Below are 12,825 nucleotides of genomic sequence, written 5' to 3'. Positions count from 1 at the left end.
TTTGAGAAACTGCTTTTATTAAATGCATTAAAAAGAAAAATAATTTCCCATAAAAAAATTGGAAGGTCTAAAATCATAACTGCAAAAATTGAAGAAGCATGAAACACAAAAGAAAACTTTAAAAATATGAATCTTAATCATGTTTATGATGCATTTTAATTTTTATGTAACGAAAGTTTGGATTTTTTTTTTTTTTATATTTTATATTTATTGCAGTTTTAAGGCTCTTTTTCTTTTCTTTTTTCCTGCACTTCATACTTTTACAATTTTTACTTTGGTCTTTAGAATTTTTTTTAATCAAAAAATTATTTTTCAAGGTATTGATTCAGGTGTTTCTTAACCTTTTTTACATTTATTATTTTCTAATTTTTAGACTTAAATTCTTACAATATTTGTTGTGATTTTAAAAAAAAACAACATTTAAGCCTTATTTATAGTTTAAATTCAGTTATGTTGGCACAGCTCAAAAATTTCGATATGAAAACAAAACCATAAAAGTATGTCTTTCTGAAAGATATTCTCTAAGTAAATTGGAATTTTAATCATAATTTACTGTCATATTTAAGAAAAGACAAAAAAAAAATTTTATTATTACTTTAGCACTTTAATTTCTTTATAACGTTGCTTGATTTTTCTATAAAAAATATATTATTGCTTATTTATTTTTTTACTACACAAATAAAAGAGTATTTAAACCGTTTTTATTATGTCATACATTTTATTCATTAATTCTAAAATATAATATGGTAGTTAAAAGTTAATATTTCTCAAATTAAATAATAAATGGGATCATCTCTGTAAAGTCATTTTTAACTAAATTAATATATTAATTGATAATTAAGAACTCTGGCATTAATAAAATACTCGACTGTTTTTCAGAACCAACAGCTTTAAAGTTCATGAAGAAATCACAGAGAAATCGATAACAAAATTTTGTATCCATAAACATAAAACATGTAAAGTTAAATAAAGGAATTTTTAAAAAAAATCATAAAGTTGATTCAGTTTCAAGGTCTAAAGCTTTTTACCGATCGTTACTGATATTTGTGATAAAATGTATTAATTTTCTATTTAAAGTATTTTAAAAATATCAATTCATACAAAACTTTTCATCTTCTATAGATACTAATTATTTAAGTTAGATGACTCCCTTAAAGCATAATAATGAATTTCATTTGTTACTATAAACAAAATAAAATTTATAAATTATAATCGAATTTTCAGCACTGTTTCAATTTGTTCCATCTTGTGGAGAGACTAGAAACACTGACTTTTATTTTTTCCTTTGTACATAAAGTAATCAGCAAGAATTTTAAGTTTATTTTGAATTTGATTCACAATTTGATTTCTCAATTTACAATTGAAATTCAAAATTACTCCTTTTCATCATATTTACAGAATCTTTCATATGAGCAGAATAAAGCACAGTACAACCACAATAATATAAGTTAATGTAGACTAAGGATAGTATAAACTTGAACATGTTTAATTTGTAGTATTTTAATGATACAAAATGCCAAATTTGGTCCTATTGCACCATACAAATGACTTTTTAAAAAAATAATAAAATTGAATGTTTCCAGATTCTTCAATTTTTGTAGGCACAACTGCTTAGAAAAATAGGCAAATTATAAACATTTCAATAAAATTTACTTGATAATTTAAATCGAAAATTTCTTGTCAGCAATAAATTGATGATTGTATGCTCTATTAATGATTTTTGTTTATTTGAAGTCTCAACAAAATTTTTTAAAGATAAAAATATGTCAGTAAAGGAGTTAATTTCTTCACAAAAAAGAATTACAAAGAAAAAAATTAAAAATTCTTTGAATATAAAATTTTTATTGATATATAATTAACTTTACATTTTTACTTCAACATTCAGTAAAAAAAATTTTGTTAATGAAATGTGGTTATAAATTCTTTCATTGCAATTTCAGGTAAACATGGCTGAGCATTTCCCTATCAACTCTTTAGTAACTAGAACTAATAATGACATACAACCCGAAACGGATATTTTTCAAGGATTGTATAGGTCAAAGAGATTCCTGCCTGCGATTCCGACCACCACTTAATAAGATGCTCATTTCTTTGCTACCTGTTTATTGTAGTGTGGAAGAGAATATATAATTAGATAGTAAGTGTGAATCACCGACGATTCACGCAATGAATGACATATGAAAGAAGGAGATATAAACCACAAATAGGCTTGTTCTACTTGCATCAAATTCTACACCGAATATGAACATGGTAGTTAATGTGTTAAGGAAGAGAATTCGTTATTTATAATAAAAACAACCAAGAGCTTATTCAATACTATTTCGAGATCTTTTTCATTACGAGGAAAGTTTCATATTATAACTGCAAACTGAAATGTTGCAGCAGTTGATTAGAAATATGTCAACCCTGAAAATAATTTTTAAAAATTGACCATTAATTTTCTTGTTATTAATCAATTAAAAGAATTATTTTAAAAATATTTCATAAGCAAGAACTCGTGCAAAAATTAAGATGAAAGGATTAAAAAATAGAGCCAAAGAAAAGAATTTAACAAGAGAAAAAAACAGAAAAAGATTCAAAGTGTTTTTCCCCCTCTCTAATAATCAGGAATAGACTACTTCTCTCACAGCATGTATCCTTATTTTTTCTTAATTAAACATCATTTTGATATGAACTGAAAACTGACTAAGATTTGTTTAAAAATAAATTCAGATGTCTATTTCCTTTTCAAATTATTTTTATCACATTATTTGCATGATAAAAGCAGAATGCATATGATAATGAAATTAAATTTGAAAGATAAAAGCAAAAATATATGCAATATAATAAGTAATAATAAAACTACATTATAATAAATTAGGACAAACAAGGTTTTGGAATGAAATTGTCTCTACCATTAATTAATACAAATAAGATAAAACTAAAATCATATAACATATTTCAAAGTTAACACATAATTAATGACATAAAAATAACAGCGAAGAAGTAAAATTTATCAAAATTTAATTTCAAATGCTGTAAATGCTTACTTGGAGTTAAGTCCAGTTTCCTTGAGTAGTCTTAATGCTTCCTTACTAAAAATAACCTGCAAAAATTAAAGAAATTGTAATGAAAATAAAACTGTTAATGCCTAATCTGATCACTATGAGAAACCAAATAATATCTACTTTGTATCCAAACACACACTAAACGTTTTGCAGTGAATCTGATGTAAAGATTTAGACGACTAAAGTCTTCCGCCTTTTGAGCACTTTCAGCATATCAACCAATAATAAAGGAGAAGGCACCTGTATTTCTACAACTCCTGATTTTTTTTTAATACACGTGATTACACAGGTCTGAAGAATTTGAATCATAAGACAGTGTTTGCAATGTAATGACGGATTTTTACATTGCTTAGTGCACTGATTTCAAATATAGCACTTGTTTTCATTCATTGCATAGCATTTTTCACAGAAATAGACTTGAATACATGAGAAAGAAATTTATTTCACAAATTCTGATGAAAACCAGTTCTTTTCTACATATTTTTAAAATGTTTCCTTTTGAGATGTATAGTTTAACAAACTACTGGAAATGAGCAACAAGCAAAAAACAAGAGCAGCATTTATACATCCTGGCATTCATTCCCTCAGGCTGAAAGCTCTTTTGGCACTCTGTGTCTTCTCTGCACTGTTTGCCACCTTCCACTTACTTCGATATTTATGCTCCTTCTCATCTTGATGAAATATTTTGTTTTTCGTTAATAACATCAAAAATTTCAGGAAAGTAATCCGAACATGAATTTCACATATGTACTTTAAAACACTAGAGCAAATCAAATCTTTGAATTTCATTCTCATGTTTCCCATGATACATTTAAAATTGGGTTCTTTAAACCTCTCAAAGATGGGTTTTTTTTAAAAAACTTCTTAAAAAATTCTCCAGGCCTCTTTTCCATTCATTTCTATTTTACTTCCAAATATTTTGTCTTTAAAATGTTTCCAAATATCTGAACAAATGAAGATACTTTTCTTGATTTTTGTTTCAAACAGCCCTAAAAGTTTTTTGATAAGGTATTTAAAGTAATTTCTATCTTTTGATAAAACTTTCATAAGGACAATTATCAACGAAGTAGGAACAAGAAGGTCAATCAAAGTTATAGTGCGTGCGTGTGTGTGTGTGTGCAGGCTTTAATGATTTCCTGCGAGAGCTTTTTTTTTATTCAATATATTATATTATATATATATATATATTCAGACTGCCTCGTTCTCACAAACAGAGATGATACTTGGCATATCATGCTTGTTGTCCGATAAGCATGGAACGATCATTGAGATAACCGTATATCGTCCATTTACTCTCCTCCTATTTCAATTTGGTAAGAATCAAGTTTAAATTTCTGTAACATTCCTTCAGATACACAGAATAATTTGAAGCATTGCTATTTTGCAGAAACACTGCTTTCGGGCTTCTTTTTGACGAGTCTATAAAGAGTGTCCATTCATTCACGGAATATTGCATATGATACATCGCCATTAATTAGTCCGAGGACATTTCTAGATGAATTACTATCTTGATAAAAGTATTTGATGAAAACTGTTTTTCTTTTCCTGGACAATGAGAAATAGTACCAGGCACCAATGCATTCTTTTGATTTCGTCTAGAACCTAAGAATTTTGCATAATCTTTAGAAAACAATATATCCATAAATTTTTCAATTCTAGCAGGGACCGTAAATGTCCTCATCAGAAGCTTCAGTTTCGTCTTCAGAGTTTTCTCTAGTCTATCAAAAGATATTCCTGAACTATGAGAAGCAAGGTGTGCTGCCGATGGGAGAGGCGGATAAAAAAGTCTTTAAAATATATCGTACTAGCCTAGTATAAATATATAGTATACGCCTAGTTACATGATCAGAAATAGCAATCATCGTTATGATTCTAAGAGATAACAGGAACTCCAAAACGGAAAAACTTTTTTGGTACCTTTTGCCCCCCCCCCCCTTTCATAGTTTTTCAACACAAGGATAACCTATTTGATATGGAGTACATGACTCATTATGGTCACACGTTTTACAATAGATATTCATAAATTTCCAACAAATGTAAGAAAAGGAATCAATTGAATGACGATAAATTCGTGCTGTCATTTTATATATTTCACAGGTGAAAACTTTAAATGTGAAAATTATCAAAGTGACGCTTCGGGAAAAAAAGATATTCTCTGTGGATGTAATAGGTTGAGAATAATTTCACAGCACAGCACATAACCTTTGCACTAAAAAATGGCCTAAAAATTGAGCAGATATAAGAAAGTGTGGAATGCAAAAGAGAAACAAGTAGCTCAAATTTTTTTATCCAATTTTATACGCACTACAAAGTTTTCAAATAATATTTAATTTTCAAAAGTAATGCCGACTTATGACATTAAATGCTAATCTCTCTTTAGAAGATTACCACAAAATAGATAGGTGGCTACAAAAACGTTTTTTTTTTTCTTTCTTCTTCTTCTTTTCTTTTTTCTTTTTCTTTTTCTTCTGTTGTGAAAAAATGGTATGCGATGAAGCTTTTTGCTATTTTTCCTGAAATCCGTATTCAAAAATCTATCATAATCAGTTGGTTTCTAAACACATTTTTTACTCGTACGTATATATTATTTTTCATTTTCTTATGGTTGACCAAAACAGATGACAGTGCTTTTGCAGAATGAAGTTCATTCTCACAAAGAATGTGAAACTTCCAATACTCTCTCCACCTACCATACACATCCCTTCATCAAACGACCTCTAAAGACGCAGGTATTCTTCGATGACTGAGAGATGCAACCATCTAGATGGTCTTTTATGCTATCAACAACATCTTATTTTCATTTTCTTATGGTTGACCAAAACAGATGACAGTGCTTTTGCAGAATGAAGTTCATTCTCACAAAGAATGTGAAACTTCCAATACTCTCTCCACCTACCATACACATCCCTTCATCAAACGACCTCTAAAGACGCAGGTATTCTTCGATGACTGGGAGATGCAACCATCTAGATGGTCTTTTATGCTATTAACAACATCTTATTTTCATTTTCTTATGGTTGACCAAAACAGATGACAGTGCTTTTGCAGAATGAAGTTCATTCTCACAAAGAATGTGAAACTTCCAATACTCTCTCCACCTACCATACACATCCCTTCATCAAACGACCTCTAAAGACGCAGGTATTCTTCGATGAGATGCAACCATCTAGATGGTCTTTTATGCTATCAACAACATCTTATTTATAACAGATTATTAATAAAATATGTACTAGAAAATTTCATACAAATTCGAGGGAGCTCAAGAAATATTATTAATATAAAATATTACATATTAATATTATATGTTTAATATATAATATTAAAAGATTTATTTCCTTACAGTGGGATCTTTTCTATCCATAAAGTTAAAACATTCAAATCAAAACTAATGACTAATATCGGTTTAAAATCAACAGGGATCCACTGACAAAAAATAGTTTGATATTACACAGGCTTGGAACAAAAATACAAAACTGAACTTCATAATATAATGAATTTGACCAAACAAATAGAGATAATAACAAATAATAAAATAGCAGACATATGATCAAATAAGCGTTAAATTGAATACATTTACACAAAAAGTACTTGAAATTTTAAAAATATTGTAGAATTATTACATTAAAAAATGAAAAAACTTCAAGAATGATAAAATTCCCTTTTGAAACCAACGAAATCAGTCTTTCTAGGAAATTGTAATGCCAAGTACAAAATAAAAGTAATTCTGGAAGAGAAGTAGCAAATAACTTGAAATTCAAAGTAAAGCATACCTTAATCTTTGCCACAATCCAATATTAAAAAAAATTGTAAATAAAATCTGATTATAGCAATCCTTAACTACTTAATGTTCAGGAACACTCAAATTAAAGCAGGTCATTAAAACCTGATCCAAGTAAATGGTGAAAAGCAAAGAAAAAATATTATTAAAAGAAAAAGAAAAAATATCTCGCCAAATTCAAAACAAAAAAAACAAAAAAAAACTGAATAGAAGACAGAAATAAAAGTCTCCATATATGTGTTTATAAACACTTAAGGATAAAATTCAAACCTATATAATAAAAACTAATTAATGTTCGTGCTCACATAAAACAGAAATTGTCTAGATGTCAAAACAGCATCACAAACTTGGGTTGATAACTCTATAAAGAAATCAATATTCATACAAATTTTGATAGATTTGTGGTGGTAGCTTCATAAGCCAGATAACAACCTCCAGAAAGGAGTGTACACTTTTGTCTAGTGCCTTTGTTACTTGGCTATGAACCCTAACGTTGCAAGTTCGAACCTCAAACTTGCACAGATTATATTACATAACAGATAAATTAAAAAGTTAAAAAAAAGCTTGCACAAATTAAGCTCATTTATAGATATGCATAGACACAAATAATTAAACAAATAAAAAAATTTTTATTGTTTAAAAATAGGACAACCTATAAGGAGGAAAAACATAAAATTAAATATACATATTTTTGGCAAATATTTTTAAATAAACATCCTAGATTTTTAAAATTTGTTTTTTTAAAGCCTTTTATATTGTCAAATTTATCAAAACACCAAACTATATGCAAAATAATTCAAAATAAATCTAGAAAACAATTATAAATCTTCTTCTTACAATAAGAAAAACAAAAATTATATCATAAAATAAATTTTAAAATTCATAAAACCACAATGTAACTTCAACAGGAAGAAAATTCCAAAAATGGCTCAACATGTCTGAACAAGGCAACATTAAGATGAAACAAAGACTCTCAAGAAAACTTTAAGATAAAAACAATTTTGAATCCCTAGAGCTACACATGCTGCTAAAATACTTCAATTTTAAAAACTTTAAGAAATAATTGCATATGAGAATACATAAAATATAAAAAAAAAAGTTTTAATATATATCAAATGATGAAACATTGACATTCAAATTAGTATAAGGGAAAAAAAGTAGTTTTTAGGCTTTAAAATAATGCTTACAGTGCCATGACCATTTGCTTCAAAATAAATTCCAACATCATATTTTAATGCTTCATGATGCAAATATTTGACACCAGTTGGAACACAAACAACAGGTATTCCCTAAAAAACATTTATTTTCCACAATTATGCAAGTAATAATTAGTAAATCACAATAAAAAAATATTTTACCAAGTTCTAGTTATATATAATCAAAATTCATCAAGAATTGTGAAAAGATTACCAAAGTTTTTTCAATGTAATTGGTAGAACTACCATTCGCATAAGCTGTCTGTACAACTCTCATCGTAAGATCTAATTCTGTTGCCTTAATCAGAGGCTGAAGAAAATGCGCAAACTAGAATTGAAATCAAAGTAATTAAAAAAATTAATAAATACAAGACCATTTTGACATAAAATTTACAATAGGAATGATTTAACAATGCAAATCCATAAAAAAAAAATAATAAAGGGTTGAAATTTCTTTTAATCATTATCTACATGTTTCCATTTTATTTCTTTGAAACATTTAATAATTAGCAATAAAAAGAAAAATCAAATAAAAAAAATCTTCACATCTTGAACAAAGCACTAACTTAAAGATATGTGTAAATATGAAATATTTGAGCTATATCAGTTTTGGATTCATTATTCATTCCATGATGGTCATCAGTGATCATTTCTATCCCTTTAAAAAATTCATATAATAATCCAATTTATAAAGGTTATTAATTTTTTTAATTTTATTTTTAAAATATAAATATAAGCTATATTATTAATTTGTATATGTTAGATTACAAGAAACAATTACTGTACCCTTAAAATACAAAAATATCTTATAAACTATTCACTATGATACTGCTGCATACATCTTTCAACATATTATCAATTTGAGTTGTTTAATTGTAATAAATGCCTTAAATCGTACGAACTAAACAAAAAGCAAATATATATTATGCACAGGATTAATACCTCAATAAATAAATTATTGAAATTTATATTTAAGAGTACTGCTGAGTGTTGGAAAATTAACAATTCTAACATATTCTAATCTTAATTTCTAAACATTATTGATACCAGTTTCTTAAATTGAGTATTTGCAAAATAATATTGCAACGCATTATGAAGAAAGAATTAGAATATATTTTTATTTTAAGAGCATTTGTTGCATTAATTATTAGAAAAATTCATTAAATGGCTAAATTGATTATTAACAAATTTAAAAATTGCATTGCATGTGATTAAAATTAGTTCACTAACCAGTGTTGCAATTTTATCACCATCAAGTAAATAAAAAGTGCCAGTGCAATCCTTGTAATAGTAAACCAGACGATCAGCATCACCATCAAATGAAGCATACTTTTTTCCACTCTCTATTACACAGCCTAAAGAGAAATAATAACTCTTAAGGTACTCTACTAAAATTAATTCAACTAAACTATTCAAAATGCAATTAGCTCTTTTCATTAACTAAATCTATCAGAAAATAATGAAATTAAGTACAAATCCTAAAGTATAATACAAGTATAAAATAATGAAAAATTTTGAAACATAATGATGAAATTTATGAAAGTGAAGAACAATTTTTGTCTCATAGTGCTATAAAGATAAAATATAAATAGTAGAGAGAATAACAAGAGTAGAATAATACAACCAGCATAATAATGATTATATGAAAGAAAAATTTAATAAATGCATATTTTCAACATAATTAAAACTAAAGAATGCATCTAATATTTTATTCTATAAAAGATTAATAAATTTAAATGTAAAATTTTCCAAATTACAAAAAAAAAAGTCTGTAATCTTTAAAAAAAAATAATTGTAATCTTTCTTCAAATGATACAATATCCAATCAAAAAGATTTGAAATTGCATTACAATCGACTCTCTAATAATACAGGACCATTATTTAAATTTTATGATTTTAAACGAAATTTTTAAATTATCACATTGTCTCCAGTCTGTTTATAGAGACGAGATTCTCATTTTTTCAAAATAAATAATTACACTAACTAATAAGAATTTCAGAGAGAATTTTCCCATTCAATTTCCATTGCAAAACAAACAATAAATTTGGGTGAATAGAAACAGTAATTTTACTTGGGAATTATTTCAAAAAATAACAAGAAATTATGCAATCATATATCTTCTCCACTGCTTCAATAATAATAAGTATTGGGTACTAGATTATTTACTTCTGTTTTACCAAAATCAGTGTCTAGAAACAATAGTGAAAAATCTAGCATTATTTATAATACTATATATTACGAAGTACATATTACTATATATACTTCATTGAATTTCAATATTCATTTAAGAAATAAATAAAAGTAATGCCATTTGTTTAAAAAAAAGTTATTTATTAAAAAATACATGAAATCTTACATTAATAAACAATTTAATATTTCCTAATTCAAAATGATCAGGTTTTTAAAAAGAAGATAAATCAAGAATATTTGTGGGAAATTTTCCAACGATATCCCTACTTTATCTATTAAATAATTTATATGTTATGTTAGTTTTTCCAGTTTTATCAAAATAAAAATTTTAAAACAATTAGAAAACACCTTTATGAGTTTATTAAATTAAGAGAAATTTTTAATCACCATTTTAGAGATGAAAAAAATCATAAAAACCTGAGGAAGAGATAAAGAAACTTCAAGTAAAGTTAAATCATATTTACATTTATAGTAATTCTAAATATAACATAATGAATGTTTGAGACTTTTTTTTCTAATTTTTATCGTATTTATTTTGTTTTCATAATTTCTCCACTTATTTTCTGTCTCATAATTTTGCAATTTTAATTTTGAACCCTATATTTTTTTGAAAAAATTTTTTTAACTTTTTAATAAATTAATAAAAACATTTATTTTGAAATAACTCAACTTATTATTTTTAGTCCTTACTTTTTAAAATATTAAATATAGCTTTAAAAAACACTAAACATCTTATCTAGAAAAATGAAAGGTGGTCAAACTAGAAGAGTGATAATCAACTGACAAATCAACAAACAAATCAACTGACTATCTTCAAGCTTACATCTAATCGGTTGTAAAAGATTTCATCAAAAAAGAAATTACCCTCTATTTATATTCTAGCTTCCTATGAATATATATGTTTATTGGTGCATAATCTATGCATTTAATACTCTAACAGAATTTTAAATAAAATAGCTCGCATTGCAGTCTTCTTATTCTAAGGATAAATATTTTCAAATTAATCATTCTCATAATATTCTTAAATTCATTTAGTTAAAATCGTAAAAGCCCAAAATTCTGAAAGCAATGTCTTAAACATATTAGCATTATATTTATAATACATTTTAACTTTCAATGAGTAACTAAGAATTTATTTCTTATTTCTACATTGGGTCATAATTTCTTTATAACAATGCTAGATTTTTTTTATTTAAAAAATATTATTTACCTTTTTATTACACTTTATTTTATAAGTTTAAAAACTTTCTTTTGTTAATTAGTTTCCACTTTTTTGTCTTTAATATATTTCATAATTCATAATATAAATTGTACAATCTAAAACCTAACATTTCTAGATGGTTCTACTTTTGCAAAATCATTAATATTAAAATATTCATTGATAATCCAGAGCTCCAATATTATTAACATAATTTTATCCTTAGAATAATTTTTTGTAAAAAAAAACCAAAAAGTGAATAAATTTCAGAATTTTGACATATTAGGAAATTACAAAATTCTATCCAAACAAATATGAAAATGGTAAAGTTAAGCCAAAGCATTTTAAATCAATCAACTTTTGAACAAAAAATGTTGCATACATATAATCTTAAAGATTTTTTTTCCTTTATTTTTGTCTGTGTTTTCATTATAAAATTAACAGAGATGAAACCTATGGCAAATAGTTCAGATTTGGAAATTGAAAATCTTGTTACTTTTAAGGTGGGTAAGGTCAATTACTTTCATTAAAAATAAATTAGAATGCTATAAGGCCACTTTTCCTCTTTGGACTAAAGCAAATAAGGAAGTTTTTGATTATGCTGCAATAGAAAAACACTAATTAATACCCTTTCTATTCATCCTATAAGAGATTTATAAAAACAGAAATACACAATAGAAGCAAATTTAAAAACTAAAATACAATTTTATTAATAGAGAATATAAACTCAGGTCATAAGTATTTGTGGAAAATATATTGACAGAATAATACTTATAATGTTTAGAGCCAATGTAAAATAACTCCATATCAATGAGCCAATGTAAAATAACTCCATATCAATGCCATCCATGCAGAGAAGAAAACCGTAATTTATTAAATTGCCAATTTATGGAAGTATAATTTTCCAGTTCTAGATAGATTCATTGCTAACTTATAGACAAATTAAAGTGCATGAAATTACCATTTACTTTTTAAATATAAGTAAATATCACTTTGAGTTTTATTAAGTTTAAGTTTTATTCACACTATATTAAAATAATATATAACAAGGAGTGGATTGACAAATAGGCAAAACAGGTGATTGCCTAGCCCCACCCCTACAACTTCAGGTGTATACCAGGATTTATTTTTAAAATCATTTTCCAGGTAATATAATTTTGTATTTTCATTTGATTTTTAAGGGCATGCATTCTATGATATTCAAGTAAGAATTAAATTTCAGAGGATTGTTTGTTTGTTTTTCTTCTTTTTTTTTCTCAAATATTTACAAACTAGTTAGGTAGGGGAAAAAATTCAATGATTTAACTGATTTACAAGTCTTTGAGAAATTTGTATTTGACTATTAAAAAAGCAGTTTTTTTTACTATTTTAAATTTTAATTAAAAAAAGTTTTATATATAGCATAGCTCTATTAA

At 25.9% G+C, this 12,825-nt stretch overlaps 1 protein-coding gene across 1 annotated transcript in view; it reads right to left on the bottom strand.

Annotated features, from left to right (window-relative positions):
- Window positions 1-12,825, bottom strand: part of LOC129971554 (phosphoacetylglucosamine mutase-like) — a 54,103-nt gene that overhangs the window by 22,142 nt on the left and 19,136 nt on the right. The window contains exons 9-12 of the mRNA XM_056085429.1: window positions 9,252-9,376; window positions 8,236-8,349; window positions 8,013-8,114; window positions 3,030-3,085 (exon numbers count right to left, since the gene is read on the bottom strand). Of these exons, the coding sequence (XP_055941404.1) occupies window positions 3,030-3,085; window positions 8,013-8,114; window positions 8,236-8,349; window positions 9,252-9,376 (397 nt within the window). The remainder of the gene's footprint in view (window positions 1-3,029; window positions 3,086-8,012; window positions 8,115-8,235; window positions 8,350-9,251; window positions 9,377-12,825) is intronic.

This window comes from Argiope bruennichi, chromosome 6 (genome assembly GCF_947563725.1).
Source record: "Argiope bruennichi chromosome 6, qqArgBrue1.1, whole genome shotgun sequence".
NCBI lineage: Eukaryota > Metazoa > Arthropoda > Arachnida > Araneae > Araneidae > Argiope > Argiope bruennichi.
The sequence above is the reverse complement of the archived record's forward strand: the minus strand, read 5'-3'. Positions and strand labels throughout refer to the sequence as shown.